Here is a 19,963-nt window from a genome sequence, read left to right on the forward strand (position 1 = left end):
TGAGTTCCTCCAGCATTTGCAGTGCTTTGATTTCCAGCGTCTGCAGATTTTCTTGTATTTGTGATTTACCACAGATTCACCACCCTCTAGCTAAAGAAATTTCTCCTCATTTCTGTTCCAAATAGACGCCCCTCTATTTTGAGGATGTTCCCTCTGGTCCTCGACTCCCCCTCTAAAGGAAACATCCCCTATCCAGGCCTTACAACATTCAATAGGTTTCAATGAGGTCTCCACCCCACCTCTCATTCACTAAATTCCAGTGAGTACCTGCCCGGAGCCTTCAATCACTGCTCATATGATAACCCTTTCATTCCTGGAATCATTCTCGTGAACCTCCTCTGAACCCTCTCCAACGTCAGCACATCCTTTCCAAGTAAGGGGCCCAAAACTGTTCACAATACGCCAAATGATGCCTCACCAGTGCCTTATAAAAAACCTCAAAATTGCATCCTTGCTCTTGTATCTGAGTCCTTTTGAAATGAATGTTAACATTGCATTTGCCTTCCTCACCACTGACTCAACCTGCAAATTAACCTTTAGGGAATCCTGCACAAGTCCCTCTGCGCCATGGTTTTTTTGAATTTCTCTCCACTTAGAAAATAGCCTATGCTTTTATACCTTCCGCCAATGTGTTGACCATACATGTCCGGGCACTGTATTTCATCTGCTACCCCTTTACCCATTCTCCTGTGTGAGTCCTTCTGCAGCCTCTCTGCTTCATCAACACAAGCCGCTCTTCCACTTATCTTCATATCGTTCACAAACCAATCAATTTCATCATCCAAACTGTTGACGTGCATTTTCAGAAAATATTCTGCTTGGATGGGCTAAAGAAGAATGATCTGTTCCCCAATATGTAGGGCAAACGGTAGTGTAGTGGTTAGCACAATGCTTTTCAGAGCCAGTAATGACTGATCGGGGTCCAATCCCCATCATTGTTGTAAGGAGTTTGTATGTTCCCACAGTGACCCAGTGTGTTTCCTCTCACATTTCAAAGACATACGGGTTTGGGTTAGTAAGCTGTGGGCATGCTATATTGCCACTGGGGGGCGGGGGTGGTGGTGACACTTGCAGACTCCCCCCAGCATGATCTCGGCTTGTGTCCCTGTCAGTGAGCTACTCATTGGCAGAGGAGCTGGAGCAGCTAGATTTGGTGCGGAGCATTTTGCTACCTGCTTCGCAGAAGCATCAGAGTTGGTGCATGAAGATGGTGTGCAGTCTAACAGCAAGTAATTATCTTGGATGTCTTTCTTGTGATTGCAAGGCCCTGTTGGACATTGATAATGTAAAATACTGCAAGTCCATTTCAGTATGGTTTATTGGAGAGACTGGTGACAGGGGAGCTTCTTGGCCTCAGGGGCAACGAGGACTAGGCCTCGAGCCGTGGGCTTGCCTGTTGCAGCAATCCAGGAGGGGAGACACAGGAGGTGGAGTAGCATGGTGTCCATGCTGGGTTGGGGACTGTCCTGCCCAGTGCTGCCCTCCAGTGTTCATTTGGTGCAAGGCAAGCTGGGTTGCGTGTATGCACGCATATTAATGTTTGCCTGTGGACTGCTGAGAGCTTCTCATCCTTACTGACAACATCCATGCACCATCAATCTGCAAGTTATGTCACTCAGGGACTTGGGCTACATTATGTAGTATTTTTGCGTGTGACTGTATGTTTACTGCTATCTTATATGTGCTATATGTGCTTTGTGCTGTGTATGACTGTTGGTACTGTGTTTTGCACCTTGGCTCCAGAGAAACACTGTCTTGTTTGGCTGTATCCATGGGGTTGTCATGGTGTGAGCTGACAAACAACTGAACCCAGGTGCGGAGAAACGACGGACTCCCATGTGGAGACAGAAACAAGAGTTTATTCATAGAAATAATGGAACGTTGGTGCTCAACCAAGCAACACTGTGAGACGAATCACTCTCGAATCACAAGGACCCCATGCTAAGTGCTGGTCAGGAGTCCATTTCAAATAATCACAGTCCTCGGAAAACCCGTCCCAGTCAAAATAAACTCGACAAGATTAAACAGAAAGCAGAATAGTTCAACAACTCTACATACAACAACAGTTAACAATTACAGGACTCATGTCAACTTGAAATTGGCTATTGATGTAAATGATGCATTTCACTGTATTTTTTAATGTTTTGATGCACATGTGACAAATAAAGCTACATACATCAAAGTTGCTGGTGAACGCAGCAGGCCAAGCAGCATCTATAGGAAGAGGCGCAGTCGACGTTTCAGGCCGAGACCCTTCGTCAGGACTAACTGAAGGAAGAGTGAGTAAGGGATTTGAAAGCTGGAGGGGGAGGGGGAGATCCAAAATGATAGGAGAAGACAGGAGGGGGAGGGATGGAGCCAAGAGCTGGACAGGTGATTGGCAAAAGGGGATACGAGAGGATCGTGGGACAGGAAGTCCGGGAAGAAAGACAAGGGTGGGGGGACCCAGAGGATGGGCAAGGGGTATATTCAGAGGGACAGAGGGAGAAAAAGGAGAGTGAGAGAAAGAATGTGTATGGTATGAACATCGACTTCTCTCACTTCCGCTAATGCCCCACCTCCCCCTCGTAGCCCATCCGTTATTTATTTTTATACACACATTCTTTCTCTCACTCTCCTTTTTCTCCCTCTGTCCCTCTGAATATACCCCTTGCCCATCCTCTGGGTCACCCCCCCCCATCTTTCTTCCCGGACCTCCTGTCCCATGATCCTCTCGTATCCCCTTTTGCCTATCACCTGTCCAGCTCTCGGCTCTATCCCTCCCCCTCCTGTCTTCTCCTATCATTTTGCATCTCCCCCTCCCCCTCCAGCTTTCAAATCCCTTACTCACTCTTCCTACAGTTAGTCCTGACAAAGGGTCTCGGCCTGAAACGTCGACTGCGCCTCTTCCTATAGATGCTGCTTGGCCTGCTGCGTTCACCAGCAACTTTGATGTATGTTGCTTGAATTTCCAGCATCTGCAGAATTCCTGTTGTTGACAAATAAAGCTATTCTTTAGTCTTTAATCTATCTTCATCTTCATCTTCAAAGTATAGCTCTTACCCAAACAAAAGGTCTTGGACAACACAATTGCTTGAGCCAGGAGGAGACACACAAGACTGCAGATGCTGGAATCTTGAATAAATACACAAAATAGTCATAGTCATGGTCATACTTCATTGATCTCGAGGGAAATTGGTTTTCGTTACAGTTGCACGATAAATAATTAAATAGTAATAAACCATAAATAATTAAATAATAATATGTAAATTATGCCAGGAAATAAGTCCAGGACCAGCCTATTGGCTCAGGGTGTCTGACCCTCAAAAGGGAGGAGTTGTAAAGTTTGATGGCCACAGGCAGGAATGACTTCCTATGACGCTCTGTGTTGCATCTCGGTGGAATGAGTCTCTGGCTGAATGTACTCCTGTGCCCACCCAGTACATTATGTAGTGGATGGGAGACATTGTCCAAGATGGCATGCAACTTGGACAGCATCCTCTTTTCAGACACCACCATCAAAGAGTCCAGTTCCATCCCCACAACATCACTGGCCTTATGAATGAGTTTGTTGATTCTGTTGGTGTCTGCTACCCTCAGCCTACTGCCCCAGCACATAACAGCAAACATGATCGCACTGGCCACCACAGACTCATAGAACATCCTCAGCATCGTCCGACAGATGTTAAAGGACCTCAGTCTCCTCAGGAGTACTGGAGGAACTCAGTGGGTCAGGCAGCATCTGCGGAGGGAAGTAGACAGTTAATGTTTTGGTTCAAGACCTTTCATCAGGACTAGTAATCTAGATGAAGGGCCTTGACCTGTAATGTTGACTGTCCATTTCCCTTCACAGATGCTGCCAGACCTGTTGAGTTCCTCCAGTGCCTTGTGTGTTGCTCTTAAGTGTAGTGAGACTTGCTCCCAATGTATAAATGTGGGAGCATTGTTAAAGCTGACTATTTCTTTGTCCAGCTGGATGTGACAGAATGCCAGAATGCACGGGAAATGGGGCCAACAATCACCAGCTCAGGATATCACACCAACATGTTTTTCTGTATTCATGCACGGGGGACTGGCTCTCTCCCATCTTTCTTTCCAGTCCTGTTGAAGGGCTCCGGTCCAAAATGTTGACTGTCTATTTCCCTCTATAGATGCTGCCTGACTGGCTGAGCTCCTCCGGAGATTAGTGTGTTGCATTTCAGTAGCCTGGTAACATGGAAAATTTCTCATGCTTCATAGGAAAGACAACCGGGTCAGAAATGACTGAAACATATGATGAGATATCAAATCAGAAAGGGTGTTGGTAGAAGAGGTGAACATAGAACAATACAGCACAGTACAGGCCCTTCAGCCCACAATGTTCTGCCGACCGTTTAACCTACTCCAGGATCAATCTAACCCTTCCCTCCTACATAGTCCTCAATTTTTCTATCATCCATGTGCCTATTTATTATTCTTTTAAATCTCCCTGAAGTATTGGGCTCTACCACCACCCCTGGCAGCATATTATACACACCTACCACTCTGTGTTTAAAAAAAAACAATCTCTTATATCCCTGTTATACCTTCCTCTCATAATTACCTTAAAATTACGTCCTCTCATATTAGCCATTTCCACCCCGGGATGAAGCCGCCGGCTGTTCACTCTACTAATGCCTCTATCAAGCCACCTCTGATTCTCCCTCACTCCGAAGAGAAAAGCCCCAGCTCGCTCAACCTATCCTCATAAGAAATGCTCTCTAATCCATGCAGCATCCTGGTAAACCTCCTCTGCACCCTCTCTAAAGCTTCCATGTCTTCAACACTCCCCGTGTGGTCCAACCAGGCTACAATCACCAGATCAAAAATGATACCGAGACATGCAATGGGATATCAAGGCTGGAAAGAAGCTGGTAGAAGAGGAGAAGAAAGCAAGAGAGAAATGCAGAAAGATTTTGAGAGGAGATTTATGAGCTCAGGGACTTGCTAGCTGAACATATATCGGCCAAAGATAAAAATGATGGAAGTGGAGGAATGCAAAGCTCATGGGTGGCACTGAATGAGGTAATAGATGGAATAAATGGGTTGGAAGCCCAAAGTGAAAAACTTAATGCTGGATGTGGAACTATAAACAAGAGATTCTGCAGATGCTGGAAATGCTGAGCAACACAAACAAAATACTGGAGGAACTCAGTAGGTCAAGCAGCATCTACGGAAGGGAATAAACAGTGACGTTGTGGGACAAGGCTCTTCATGAATGAAGGGCCTCAGCTTGAAACATTGACTGTTCATTTTTCTCCATGGATGCTGCCTGACCTGCTGAGTTTCTCCAGTTTTTTTTGTATGTGTTGCTCACTGAAATCATGGCCATGGCTGTATCTTACTGATAGCTTTATGTCCTTGCTATCTTGTATGTGCTTTGTGCTGTGTGTGACTGTTGGTACTGTGTTATGCACCTTGGCCCTGAAGTAACACTGTCTTCTTTAGCTGCATATATGGGTATTCATGTTTGGTTGAATGATAATTAAACTTGTTTTGAATGGATTAGTGGACAGTGGAGACAGCACACTTACAGGTGAAGGTTCCATGCCAGATCCCATTGAATCATACAGCATGGAAACATGTCCTTTGGCCCAACTTGTCCATGCTGGCAATGGAGCCCCCAAGTCCTATCTGCCTACGTTTCACTTATCTCTCTAACTCTTTCCTATCCACATACCTATCTAAATAAAATTTCAAATGTTATTGTACCCACCTCTGTCACTTCCTCATGGGGTGGCCAGTAGCGTGGTGGCTAGGCAATGCTTTACAACACACCTGCCGTAAGATTGGGCTTTGATTCCCACTGCTGTCCATAAGGAGTTTCTATATTCTCCCCATGACTGTGTGGTTTCCTCCCACAGTGCAAGAAATGTAGGAGTGTGCTATGTTGACGCTGGAAGTGTGACGACACTTGTGGGCTGCCTACCACATTCCTTGCTGATTTGGTTTGATGCAAACGATGCATTTCACTGTGTGTGTTGATGCTTCACTGTGCATGTGACAAATAAAGCTAATCTTTTCTTTCTTTTCCTCTGACTGCGTGAGTTCCCTCCGGGTGTTCCTGTTTCCTCCGCCCATTCCAAAGGCGTGCAGGTTATGGTTAGTGAGCTGTGGGCATGCTATGTTGGTGCTGGAAGCATGGAGACCTGCGGGCTGTCCCCCAGCAAGTCCTCAGACTGCACTGGTCTTCGATGCAAATGGAATATTTCACTGCTGGTTTCGGTGTTTCAAAGCGCATGTAACAAGTAAAGCTAATCTTTATTATTCCACTGGTAAATCCTCTTCACCTCATTCTTGCAGGGCTCTGGTGATGATACTACACGGCGCTGGAGAACATAGTGGGGCGTACAGCAATGTTGCCACAATGCTCGTCAACCAGTCCCTCTTTGTCTTTTCCCATGATCACAGTGAGTACTGTCCTCTGACTGTTAACTCCCTGTGGGAAACAGCATCACCATTTTCCAAAGGATTGAGATACGTGGGGCAAATGATCAACTATCTTGAGCAAGAATCAGTTCCCAGCAGTCGCTGCTAACTCCCAAAGTCACCCTTGGTAAGCTGGTGACTCCGTCTATACTTCTGCTTGGTAAACCAGCCCTCACTATCAAAGACCGCACCCACCCCAGACATTCTGTCTTCTCCCCTCTCCCATCGGGCAGAAGGTACAGAAACCTGAAAGCATGTGCCACCAAGCTCAAGGGCAGCTTCAGTCGTACCGCTTCAGTTTTTTTAAGTGTCCCCTAGTATCAAGATAATGTGGATAAATGTGAGGTGGTAAGAACAGGAAGGCAGATTATTATCTAAATGGAGTCGTTAGGAAAAGGGGAAGTACAACGAGATCTAGGTGTTCTTGTACATTAGTCACTGAAAGCAAGCATGCAGGTACAGCAGGCAATGAAGAAAGCTAATGGCATGCTGGCCTTCATAACAAGGGGAATTGAATATAGCAGCAAAGAGGTCCTTCTGCAGCTGTACAGGGCCCTGGTGAGACCACACCTGGAATATTGTGTACAGTTTTGGTCTCCAAATTTGAGGAAGGACATTCTTGCTATTGAGGGAGTGCAGCATAGGTTCACAAGGTTAATTCCTGGGACTGTCATATGTTGAAAGATTGGAGCGACTGGGCTTGTATACACTGGAATTTAGAAGCATGAGAGGGGATCTGATTGAAACATATAAGATTATTAAGGGATTGAACACGCTGGAGGCAGGAAGCATGTTCCCACTGATGGGTGAGTCCAGAACCAGAGGCCACAGTTTAAGAATAAGGAGTAGGCCATTTAGAACGGAGCTGAGGAAAAACTTTTTCACCCAGAGAGTGGTGGATATGTGGAATACTCTGCCCCAGAAGGCTGTGGAGGCCAAGTCTCTGGATGTTTTCAAGAAAGAGATGGATAGAGCTCTTAAAGATAGCGGAATCAAAGGTTATGGGGAGAAGGCAGGAACTGGATACGGATTGTGGATGATCAGCCATGATCACAGTGAATGGCAGTGCTGGCTCGAAGGGCCGAATGGCCTACTCCTGCACCTATGTCTATTATCATAAAATGAACTCTTGACCTCGTTGTGATCTTGCACCTCTCTGTTTACCTGGATTGTAATTTCTCTGCAACAGTAACACATTAATTTGCATTCTCTTATTGTTTTACCTTGTTCTACCTTGATGCACTGTGTAATGATTTGATCTGTATGAACAGTATGCAAGACAAGCTTTTCACTGTACATCAGTAATGAGACAATAATATTCCAATTCCAAGCACCTCCCCCCGGTCCCTGCACTCAAGTGCTGGCTCAGCCTGTGAAGTCTACATCCCTCAGAAGAACATATTATAAAGAGCTCTACCCAACAGTTCTGAAGAAGAGTCCCTAACCTGAAACTTTGACTAGTTTCTCATTCCACAGATGCTACTTGACTGGCTGAGTTCTTCTGGCACCTTTATTCTTGTTTCAGATTCCTGCATCATAGCCTTACAGGCAAATCCTGTGTTACAGTTTTGGTGTATTCCTAGAAAATGGTCCAAATCATGATTTTCTATAGCACCTACGTATGTGACAAGGAACACAAAATGAAAAAGTAGTTGTGTTTATCTGCTATTTTCACATGCATTCTGTAAGATCAAATTTTATCCTACATCTCAAATTTCTTGCTAGTGATTTGTAAATTCTACAAGGGTGAATTTCTGTAATGCAAGCAGTTTGGGTCAAAAGAGAGAATTTGTAGAATGTCTAAGGGATGGCTTTTTAGAACAGCTGGTTGTTGAACCCACTAGGGGATAGGCTGTGCTGGATTGGGTGTTGTGCAATGATCTGGAGGTGATAAGAGAGCTTAAGGTTAAGGAACCCTTTGGGAACACTGATCACAATATGATCGAGTTTATTTTAAAATTTGAGAAGGAGAAGCTAAATTCCAATGTGTCGGTATTTCAGTGGAATAAAGGAAATGACAATGGCACAAGAGGGGAACTGGCCAAAGTTGACTGGAAAGGGGCACTAGCAGGAACAACAGCAGGGCAGCAATGACTGGAGTTTCTGCAATAAATGAGGGAAGTGCAAGACAGATATATACCAAATAAGAAGAAATTTTCGAATGGAAGAAGGACACTACTGTGGCTGAGAAGTGTAGTCAGAGCCAAAGTAAAAGCAAAAGAGAGGGCATACAAGGAAGCCAAAGCTGGTGGGAAGATAGAGGATTGGGAAACTTTTAAAAACTTGCAGCAGGAAACTAAGAAGGCCATTAGGAAGGAAAAGATGAAATATGAAAGGAAGCTGGTGACTAATGTCAAAGAAGATACTAAAAGCTTTTTTAAGTATATAAAGGGAAAAAGAGAGTCGAGGGTAGATATAGGACCAATAGAAAATGGTGCTGGAGATATTGTAATGAGAGATGCAGAGATTGCAGAGGAACTGAATGCGAATTTTGTATCAGTCTTTGCAGTGGAAGACATCTGCATTAAACCAGACATTCAAGAGTGTCAGGGAAGTGAAGTATGTGCAGTGAAAATTACGATTGAGAAGGTGCTCAGGAAGCTTAATGGTCTGAGGGTGGATAAATCTCCTGGACCTGATGGAATACACCCTTGAGTTCTGAAGGAAGTAGCTGGAGAGATTGCGGAGCCATTAACGATGATCTTTCCAGAATCGATAGACTCTAGCATTGTACCGGATGACTGGAAAATTGCAAATGTTACTCCGCTATTTAAGAAGGGTGGGAGGCAGCAGAAAGGAAACTATAGACCTGTTAGCCTGATATCAGTGGTTGGGAAGTCATTGGATAGGATTGTTAGGGATGAGATTACCTGTATTCCTTGGAGTGCAGGAGAATGAGGGGGGATCTCGTAGAAACATTCCGAATGCTAAAATGCCCGAACAGATTAGATATGGCAAAGTTATTTCCCATGGAAGGGGAATCCAGGGCAAGAGGGCATAACTTTAGGAATGAGGGATGTCCATTTAGAACAGAAGTGCAGAGAAATTACTTTAGTCAGAGGGTGATAAATCTGTGGAATTTATTGCCACAAATGGCTGTGGAGGCCAAGACACTGGGTGCATTTAAGACAGAGATAGATAGGTTTTTGATTAGCCAGGGCATCAAAGGGTCTGGGGAGAAGGGAGGGGAGTGGGGATGACTGGAAGAATTGGATCAGCCCATGTTGAATGGTAGAGCAGACTTGATGGGCCAAATAACCTACTTCTGCTCCCATGCCTTATGGTCTTATGGGTTACCTGTATTTGAACATAGAACATTATAGCTCAGTACAGGCCCTTTGGCCCACAATTTGTGACAAACTTTTAACCTACTTTAAGATGAATCTAACCCTTCCCTCCTACATAGCCCCCCATTTCTCTATCATCTATGTTTCTATGTAAGAGTTTCTTAAATGTCCCTAATGTATCTGCCTCTACCAGCACCCCTGGCAGGGTTTTCCACTCTCTGTGTTTAAAAAAAATACTCACCTCTGACAATCCTTCCTCTACTTTGCTCTAATCACCTTAAAATTATGCCCCTCATATTAGTTATTCCTGCCCTGGGAAAAAGTCTGGCTGTCCACTCAATCTCTGTCTCTTATCATCTTGTCTAGCTCTATCTAATCACCGCTTATCCTTCTTCACTGCAAAGAGAAAAGCCCAGGCTCTCTCATCCTAACTCCTTATGACATGCTCTCTAGTCCAGGCAGTATCCTGGTAAATTTCCGCTGCACCCTCTCTAAAGCTTCCATATTCTTCCTATAATGAGCTGACCAGAACTGAACACAATATTCGGAGTGTGGTCTAACCAGGGTTTTATAGAGCTGCAACATTACCTCGTAGCCCTTGAACTCAACCCCCTGACTGATGAAGACCAACTCACTTTCTCGGTAGTAATTTGTGAATTCTATAAGGTTAAATTTTTGTGCTGTGAACAGATGGATCATCGGAAAAAGGGTCTAGTGCTTTTCCGGCATATATAATGAATAAACTTTTCTTGGGCTGGGTACAGGAATTAATTTTTTTTATTGTGTCACACCAGACAGTCAGCCATTCTTGTCTGGCGTGTGGTGTCAGGATTGGTCTCCTTTCGGATTAACCGGGTCACGATATGAACATTCCTGATTGGACCCTTTTTTTTTTACGAGGCCCAGTGGCTAGCTTGACGCTCAACCCGGAACGGATGGAAAACGTGCTCGGGGGGGTGGCCTTGGATTCGAACTCGGGAGTCTTCGCTCTGGAGTCCAGCGCTGATGCCATTGCACCACCAGCCAGCCAAGGAATCAATCATAACCGATGTTTCAATGAAAAACTCTGCCATCATTTTCAGGGATGATGCCTGGGCAAATCTAGTCTGGTGGCATTTATACACCTGTATTCTGCACCTCCTGATTGGTTAGTCCTCATCCAATCAGGATTCCTCTCCTACCTTGTTTACAATCAAATTCCAGTTCTTACTTGGAGCAAGATCTTCGTCTTTGTTAAAATTCTTTTCCTCTAGGTGGATCACCTCTTCTACCCCTTTCCTTTCCGTCCTGATGAAGGGTCTCGGCCCGAAATGTCAATTGTTTTTCCCCCTCCATAGATGCTGCCTGACCTGCTGAGTTCCTCCAGCATTTTGTGTGTGTTGCTTTGTATTTGCTTTCTGAGATAACTTGTATTGTGACAATACCTGAAACAAAATGTGGTTAATGGTTAAATACATGTAATTTCTTACTGTAGCTATGATAAACACAGAATATGCCTTTCTCTCAACTTTTAGGATACCAGGAACAGGAACGGGATGAGTCTTATTTTTAGGGTGTTGGTTGAGGGGAAAAAAGTTGGCCGAGCTATCAAGAGAATACAGCTGGTCTTTTTTTATGAATGGTGCCAAGAGATTTTAAATATACATTTAATAACTGCAGCCTTTGACTACGTAGCTGACCTACTAATACCAGTTGAACAGGCTAGAGTTTGCCATCTTTTCTGTAGAACAATACCTTCAAGAATGTAGCATACCCCAGTACTTAATGTGACATACCCAGTAATTAAGCTATACCACATGCATTGTAAATATCTGTTTAGCATGGACTGGAGTTGCAATGCAATCTTGCTGTCTTGAGCATTGACAATAAAGTTCTATTCGATTCTATTCTATTACACACTAAAAACACCCTTTAATGATTAGTTCACTTGAATCTCATCCCTAATTTGTTTGAATTCTGGATTTGATAACCTCCTGACTTTGAATGGAGCTATCCACTTAGTTAACACTCTTCTTAGGCATCCGTTAGTCTTGCAAGACCATGGATCTGTGCCTGGAAAGTCTTCACTCTCCAGGGCGCAGGCGTGGGCAAGGTTGTATGGAAGACCAGCAGTTGCCCATGCTGCAAGTCTCCCCTCTCCACGACACCAATGTTGTCCAAGGGAAGGGCATTAGAACCCATACAGCTTGGCACCAGTGTCATCGCAGTGAGTAAGTGCCTTGCTCAAAGACACAACACGCTGCCTCGGCTCACGACTCACAACCTTCAGATCGCTAGTCGAACGTCTTAACCACTTGGCCACGTGCCCACAGTTAACACTCTAACATTCTAACACCCTAGCAGAACAATTATCACACAGGATCATGCCAGATCCTGGTCTGTGGAGTAAGGAAATGGAGTTCATAACTTTTTTTCACAGGGGTATCAGTAAAGATATAAGACCATCAAATATAGGAGCGGAATTAGCCAACTTGGCCCATTGAGTCTACTTCAGCATTCAATCATGTGTTTTTTTTTTAACCTCAGCCTCATTCTCATGTCTTATTGCCATGACCCTAACCCATTTACCAATCGGGGCATATCAATCTGTCTTAAGCAGACTGGATACCATCCGTGTCTACAGATTCAATAAACTCCGGCTGAAGAAATTCCTCCTCATCTCTATTCTGGGGGGGTGTCCCTTTACTCTGAGGATGCACCCTTGATTTAAAGAAACTGGGGGAGATGGCTCAATGCTGGGTGGAATAGGTTTGAAAGGGTGTCTCAAAGGAAGCAAGAGTAACAGAGAGGTTTACAGAAGGCATTTGGACCAGGGAGATGAAGTAAAAATTAGAATTGAGAACATTCAGGAGGTTAGAATCGGAGCAGGGCGGATATTTGAAAGGTTAAGAGGCTAGGGGAAATACAATCATGATATAGGGATGACACAGTCACGTAGTGGTTACAGTGCCAACAATTCAGGGTTCAATTCTGGCTGCTGTCTGTAACGAGTTTGTACCTTCTCCCCATGACCACAAAGCTCAAAGTCAAGAGTAGATATATGTTACCGTATACAACCCTGAGATTCATTTTCTTGTGGGCATACTCAATAATAACCATAATAGAATCAATGGAAGACTGCACCAGCTTAGGCGTTCAACTAGTGTGCAAACATGGGTGCTCCAGATTCCTCCCAATTCCCAAAGATGTAGACGTTCGTAGTTAATTGGTCTTATGGGTGTAATTAAGCAGCGCAGGCTTGCTGGGCTGGAAGGGCCTGTCACTGTACTGTGATTCTAAATGAAATAAAATAAATCCATGCGGTGCAGCAGAACATCCATCAACCTATTGTACCCAGCAACACCTCTGAAGTTGTACCCACCCCCATCTTTTGCTGCAGCCTTGCATATTTTTACTTGATAAAAATATACCTAATTCTCTTCCTGACATTGTCTTTACTTCTCCCTGGTTCTCTTGTATTGACATTGAGATGCAAATATCTCTGGCTCCTTTGGCATGGCCAGAGGTTGCTTTAGCCTAATGAACTGCCTAGTACAATTTTGGTTGAAGCCAGATTTTAAATTTCAAAGTAAATTTATTATTAAAGTGTATATATGTCACCTCATACTATCCTGAGGTTCATTTTCTTGCAGGAATTCACAGGAGAATAAGGAAATACAATGGAATCAGTGAAAAGTCACACACAAAGACTGATAAACAAACTGTGCAAATACGAAAAAACAATAAACAAATAAGTAAATAAATAACGCTGAGAACTTGAGTCCTTGAAAGCGAGTCCATAGTTTGTGGAATCAGTTCAGAGTTGAGGTTATCCCCTCTGGTTCAGGAGCCTGATGGTTGAGGGGTAATAACTGTTCCTGAACCTGGTGGTGTGGGACCTGATGGTTGAGGGATAATAACTGTTCCTGAAGCTGGTGGTGTGGGACCTGATGGTTGAGGGATAATAACTGTTCCTGAAGCTGGTGGTGTGGGACTCCTGTACCTCCTCCTTGATGGCAGCAGTGAGCAGAAAGCCTGGCCTGGATGGTGGGGTCCTCGATGATGGATTCTGTTCTGAGTTAAATCTGTCCTTTAGCCACTCATTTTAGGTTGAAACAAGAGTTTTTGCTTTGCTTGTGTCTATTTTGGCAATTTCCATTATCTTCTGTTTCATGGGCGTCCCCTTTTACCTCCCAGCGGCACACGGGAGGCTGCCTGGACAAGAGGGAATGCCCTGTGAGGATAGGTTGAGCAAGCTAAGGCTTTCCTCTAGGACAAAGGAGGGTTGACAAAGGTGTAGAAGATGATAAGAGACATAGATCGAGTGGATGAACAGAGACCTTTTTTCCTAGCATGGAAATAGCTAATACAAGGGAGGAAGGTATAGGGGGATGTCAAAGGGGAGTTCTTTTTACACAGAGAGTGGTGAGTGCCGGGATGCTGGTAGAGGCAAGTACATTAGGGGTGCTTAAGAAACTCTTTGATCGACACATGGAATATAGAAAAACTGAGGGCTATGTAGGAGTGAATGGTTAGATTGATCTTAGAGTAGCTTAAAGGTTCCTTCCACCCAACCACCCACCCACCCACACAGACAGACAGTCCTCCAACTGCAGGAGAAGCCTCCGTGGCTCCAGCCTTCATTGGACTCACAAACAAAGGGACTCTTAGCTTCCCTAGTGAACTCCAGGACTTGTACACCCAGGGCTTCGGCCATCAGCCCTTGACTTCTGATCGACCTTCGGGCTTTGATCTTTGGTATTGACACCAGGACTAGCCGATGACGGGATGGCGAACTCTGAACTTGCCGATTCGTGTACTGCCCCTCATGTCTGTAGCTCACATGGACGCCTGATCCTGTGGCTTTATCAGGCATTGGTCGGAGCACACTTGGAGTATTGTGAACAGTTCTTGGCCCCTTATTTGAGAAATTACGTACTGGCATTGGAGAGGGTCCAGAGGAGGTTCCTGGGAATGAGTCCAGGACTGAAAGGGTTAATATATGAGTCATGCTTGATGACTCTGGGCCTGTACTTTAGAAGAATGGGGGTGGGGAAGAATCTCATTGAAACCTACTGGATATTGAAAAGCTCAGGTAGAGTGGATGTGGGGATGATGTTTCCTGTAGTCAGAGAGTGTTGGACAGCCTCAGAGAAGAAGGATGTCCCTTTAGAACAGAGATGAGAAGGAATTTCTTTAGCCATAGGGTGGTGTATCTATGGAATTCATTGCCACAGATGACTGTGGAGGTCAAGTCACTGGGTATATTTAAAGCCATTGTCATTGAGAGGTTCCTGATTAGTAAAATCATCAAAGGTTATGAGGAGGCCAGAGAATGGGGTTGACAGAGATAATAAGTCAGCCATGAGGAATGGTGGAGTAGTCTCGGTGGGCTGAATGGTCTCATTTTACTCATTGTCTTAAATTGGATGCATTCTCTGATGAGGTTATTGAACTAAAAATAAAATGTTCAAAGAAATAATTGGTGATGCTCCGGGGAAAAGAGCAGATGAAGAGGATTAATTGGATAACTCCTCTGTAAAGCAAACACCGCCCAAAAGTCTTCATTAGTGATGCAATTCTATCAGCTGGAATTTCAGATGAGCTCAAATTTATGGAGTGTGGAAGGGTGGGAGGCTGCTCAGGGAGACCTTTGGATTCAGAGAACGTGGAGATGCAGGCACACGGAATCAATGCCTGCATTATAATGAGGCTTTACTCTAAAAGAGATTGACGAGGGTGGTGAATTCACGCACCAGACACGTGTTGTTAATATTAGGGTTTGAATGTTTTATGGGGAAGTGTTTAGGTGACAAGCATGTAAAGTGAATGTAATTCTGAAAGATCTTCTCTCACCACCTGTTGTAGATTCCCATCCCTCTCCAGAGACTTACTATTATTAATAGTTAGTATTATCAAGGATCCCACTCGTCTATCCAGCATCCTCTTTGACTTTCTCCCATCAGGCTGGAGACTCCAATGCACAAAGGCAAGAATGGTCAGGATGAGAAACAGTTTCTTCCCTTAGGCCTTTAGGGTACTGAACTCCCTGCCACATCACATTCAAAGTGTCACAGGTTAATCTGTTCTGTATTTTACAATACTTAGATATGCATTTTACTTTGTTTATTTATGCATATTTCATCTGTAGATCTTACCCTGACTTTCATAAGTTATCTGCTACATGTGTTATGTATACTACTGTGCTGTAAACCCCGGTTCAGCAAAATGTTGCCTTATTTCTATATACATTATATATGTGTATATAGTTAAAAGACATTAAACTTGATGACTTGAGTACACCATTTCAGGGGTCCCCAACCTTTTTTATACTATGGAGCCTTGCCACTAACTGAGGGGTTCATGCACCCCAGGTTGAGAACTCCTGATAGGTGAACCGTCTAGCGCAGGACTCTGGCAAAACTGCTTGGTCAGTTTAAAGTTCAAAGTAAATGTATTATGTTACCATATACATCCGTGAGATTCATTTTCTCGTGGGTATTCTCAATAAGAGAAATAGAATAGAATCATGCTACATGCAAAGACTGACGAGCAACCAATGTGCAAAAGAAGACAAATATTAAATAAATAAACAGCTAAATAAATAGATAAGTGAATAAATAATGCTGAGAACCTGAGTTGTAGAGTTATTGAAAGTGAGTCTGTAGGTTGTATAATCAGTTCTGAGTTGAGGTGAGTGAAGTTATCTCCACTGGTTCAGGAGCCTGATGATTATAGGGTAATAACTGTTCCTGAACCTGGTGGTATGGGACCTAAGACTCCTTCCTGAGTTAGAGATGCTCTCTTTTAAGTAAGATCTTGAGGGACATCAAAAGGGTGAATGCATGCAATCTTTTCCCCAGTGTTGGAGAATCAAGAAATAGAGGGTATATGTTGAAGGTGAGAGGGTCAAGGTTTAATTGCAGCCACAAGAGACTGCAGGTGCTGGAATCTGGAGGAACATGTTGGTGGAGGAACTCAGTGGGTCAGGTAGCATCAATGGAGGGGAGTGGATAATCATTTCCTTGGTCTTGCTGATGTTGAGTGCAAAGTTGTTATTGCAATGCCACTCAACCAGCTGATGTGTCTCACACCTGTCCTGTGTAAGTTGCCTCACAGGTGGATAGGGTAGTTAAGAAAGCTTATGGGGTGTTAGCTTTCATAAGTCGAGGGATAGAGTCTAAGAGTCGCGATGTAATGATGCAGCTCTATAAAAGTCTGGTTAGGCCACACTTGGAGTACTGTGTCCAGTTCTGGTCACCTCACTATAGGAAGGATGTGGAAGCATTGGAAAGGGTACAGAGGAGATTTACCAGGATGCTGCCTGGTTTAGAAAGTATGTATTATGATCAGAGATTAAGGGAGCTAGGGCTTTACTCTTTGGAGAGAAGGAGGATGAGAGGAGACATGATAGAGGTGTACAAGATAATAAGAGGAATAGATAGAGTGGATAGCCAGCGCCTCTTCCCCAGGGCACCACTGCTCAATACAAGAGGACATGGCTTTAAGGTGAGGGGTGGGAAGTTCAAAGGGGATATTAGAGGAAGGTTTTTTACTCAGAGAGTGGTTCGTGCGTGGAATGCACTGCCTGAGTCAGTGGTGGAGGCAGATACACTAGTGAAGTTTAAGAGACTACTAGACAGGTATATGGAGGAATCTAAGGTGGGGGCTTATATGGGAGGCAGGGTTTGAGGGTCGGCACAACATTGTGGGCTGAAGGGCCTGTACTGTGCTGTACTATTCTATTCTATTCTATGTTCAAAGAAAGCATGGCAGCGCCTGTACTTTCTTAGGAGTCTGCGGAGATTAGTCATGACATCTAGAACTTTGGCAAACTTCTATAGATGTGTAGTGGAGAGTGTATTGACTGACTGCATCATGGCCTGGTGTGGAAGCACCAATGCCCTTGAATGGAAAATCCCACAAAAGGTAGTGGATTTGGCCTTGTGCATCATGGGTAAGGCCCTTCCAACCAATGAGCTCATCTATGTAAAACACCGTTGTAGGACAGCAGCATCTGTCATCAGAGATCTCCACCACGCAGGTCATCCTCTCTCCTCGCTGCTGCCATCAGGTAGAAGGTACAAGAGCCTCAAGACTCGCATCACTAGGTTCAAGAGCAGTTACTACCCCTCAACCATCAGGCTTTTGATTGAAAAGGGATAACTACGTTCATTTGCCCCATCATTGAAATATTCCCACAACCAATTATCTTACTTTGAGGGCTCTTTATCTCATTATTTCATATTTATTCTTATTTATTTATATTTTCATTTGCACAGTTTGTTGTCTTCTGCACGCTGGTCGATCTTTCATTGATTCTGTTATAGTTACTATTCTATAGATTTGCTGAGTATGCCCGCAGGGAAAAGAATCACAGTTGTATGAGATATGTACTTTGATAATAAAATTTACTTTGTACTTTGTAGACCACCTCATCACCATCTGAGATTCTGCTGACAACAGTCCTGTTAATGGGGAGTTTATAGATGGCATTTCCACAGACGTGGGTGTTGCGAGTGCAGAGCAGTGGGTAAAATACCCATGCTGGAGGTGAGCCTGTATATTGATTGTCCATGAGGAGGAGACATTACTATCAAACTGTACTGACTGTGGTCTCCCATTGAGGATCCTGGTGATGAAGGAGGTACAGAGGCTGAGGTTTAGTAGGTGGTGATGAACACTGAGGGGCTGATGGTGTTGAATGTCAATCTGCAATTGCTAAGCAGCAGTCTGGGGTATGCCTTGCAATTATATAGATACTCCAAACCAGAGTGGAGAGCCAGTGAGATTGTGTCTGCTGTTAAAGCATTAGGCAAGTTGCAGTACTTGCTCAGGCAGGATTTAATTCTGGTCATGACCAACCTGTACTGAGATACAGCAAGAAACTTTGTTTTGCATCCATCTATAAACACCATTTCATTATACCAGGGCTTTGAGGTAGTACAAGGAAAACAAAACCACACACAGTGTGTTACACTTACAGGGAAAGGTCAGTGCAGTTGGATAACAAAGTACAGTTACAACGAGGTAGATTGTGAAGTCAAGAGTCCATACAATTGTACTAGGGGACCACTCAATAGTGAGATAGAAGCTGTTATAAAGCCTGGTGGTACATGCTTTCAGCTTTTGTATCTTCTGCCCGATGAGTGGGAGTGAGAAGCAAGAATGTTCCGGGTGGGTATTTGGTTATGCTGGCTGCTTTCTTAAGGTAGTGAGAAGTGTAGACAGAGTCCATAGAAGGAAGGCTGGTTTCCATGATTTACTGAGCTGTGTCCACAACTGTCTGCAGCTTTTTGCAGTCATGTGCAGAGCAGTTGCCATACCAAGCTCTGATGTACTGAATCCGGACAGCATGCTCTCGATAAAAATTGGTGAGGGTCAATAGAGAGATACCAGGTTTCCATATCCTCCTCAGGAAGTAGAGGCATTGGTTTGCTTTCTTGACTGTGGCATTTATATGGCTGGAGCAGGAGAGGCCAGTGGTGACGTTCACTCCTAGGAGCATAAAGCTTTCAGCTCTCTCAACCTCGGTACAGTTGATGTAAGTCAGAGATTGTGCAGCACCCCCCCCCCCGCCCTTTTCTCAAGTCAACAACAAGCTCTCTTGTTCTGCAGTGTCAGAGATGATTTAACGTGGCAATTAAAGTCAGAATCCTTGAGATTATATACGGTGCCACAGCCCACAAAAGTGACGCTATTACAGCTCGGGACGTCGGAGTTTGGAGTTCAGTTCGGATGCCATCTGTAAAGAGTTTGTGCATCCTCCCTGTGTTCATTTGTGTTTCCACCGGGTGCTCCAGTTTCCTCCAGAGTCCAAACATGTACCAGTTAGCAGGTTGATGGCTGAAAATTGTCCTGTGATTAGGCTAGGGTAAATAGGTAGGTTGCTGGGTAGTGCAGTTCGTTGGGCCGGGAGGGCATATTCCACGCTGTAACTCTTAATAAACAAAGTACGCATAATGTCATAATCAGGAAATCTGGGGAAGGCGATAAGGAGAGTTTGATCCCATGATAGCAACAGCACAACTATAGTGTTTTAGAGGCTAAATCCATTGGGAATGAATTAAAGACATGAGAAAATAGATTACCTTAATAGGAGTTAAAGGCAGACTGGCTAATTGTGGAAACTGGAACATTGAGGCGAATATGTAAAATATGTTAAGGGCTTGAACTAATGATAATGAAAAGTATGAATCATCTCTAAAGAAGATAAACTGGCAAGAATAGAAACAATCAGCAGTACTTTTTTCCACAATTTATGTGAAGTT

General features: G+C 44.1%; 1 protein-coding gene across 2 annotated transcripts in view; it reads left to right on the forward strand.

The window, feature by feature from the left end:
• mgll (monoglyceride lipase) overlaps nucleotides 1-19,963 on the forward strand; it is a 120,785-nt gene that overhangs the window by 32,484 nt on the left and 68,338 nt on the right. For both annotated transcript variants that reach the window (XM_063068240.1, XM_063068241.1), the window contains exon 3: nucleotides 6,301-6,407. In XM_063068240.1, the coding sequence (XP_062924310.1) occupies nucleotides 6,301-6,407 (107 nt within the window). The remainder of the gene's footprint in view (nucleotides 1-6,300; nucleotides 6,408-19,963) is intronic.

Source organism: Mobula hypostoma, chromosome 15, assembly GCF_963921235.1.
Source record: "Mobula hypostoma chromosome 15, sMobHyp1.1, whole genome shotgun sequence".
NCBI lineage: Eukaryota > Metazoa > Chordata > Chondrichthyes > Myliobatiformes > Myliobatidae > Mobula > Mobula hypostoma.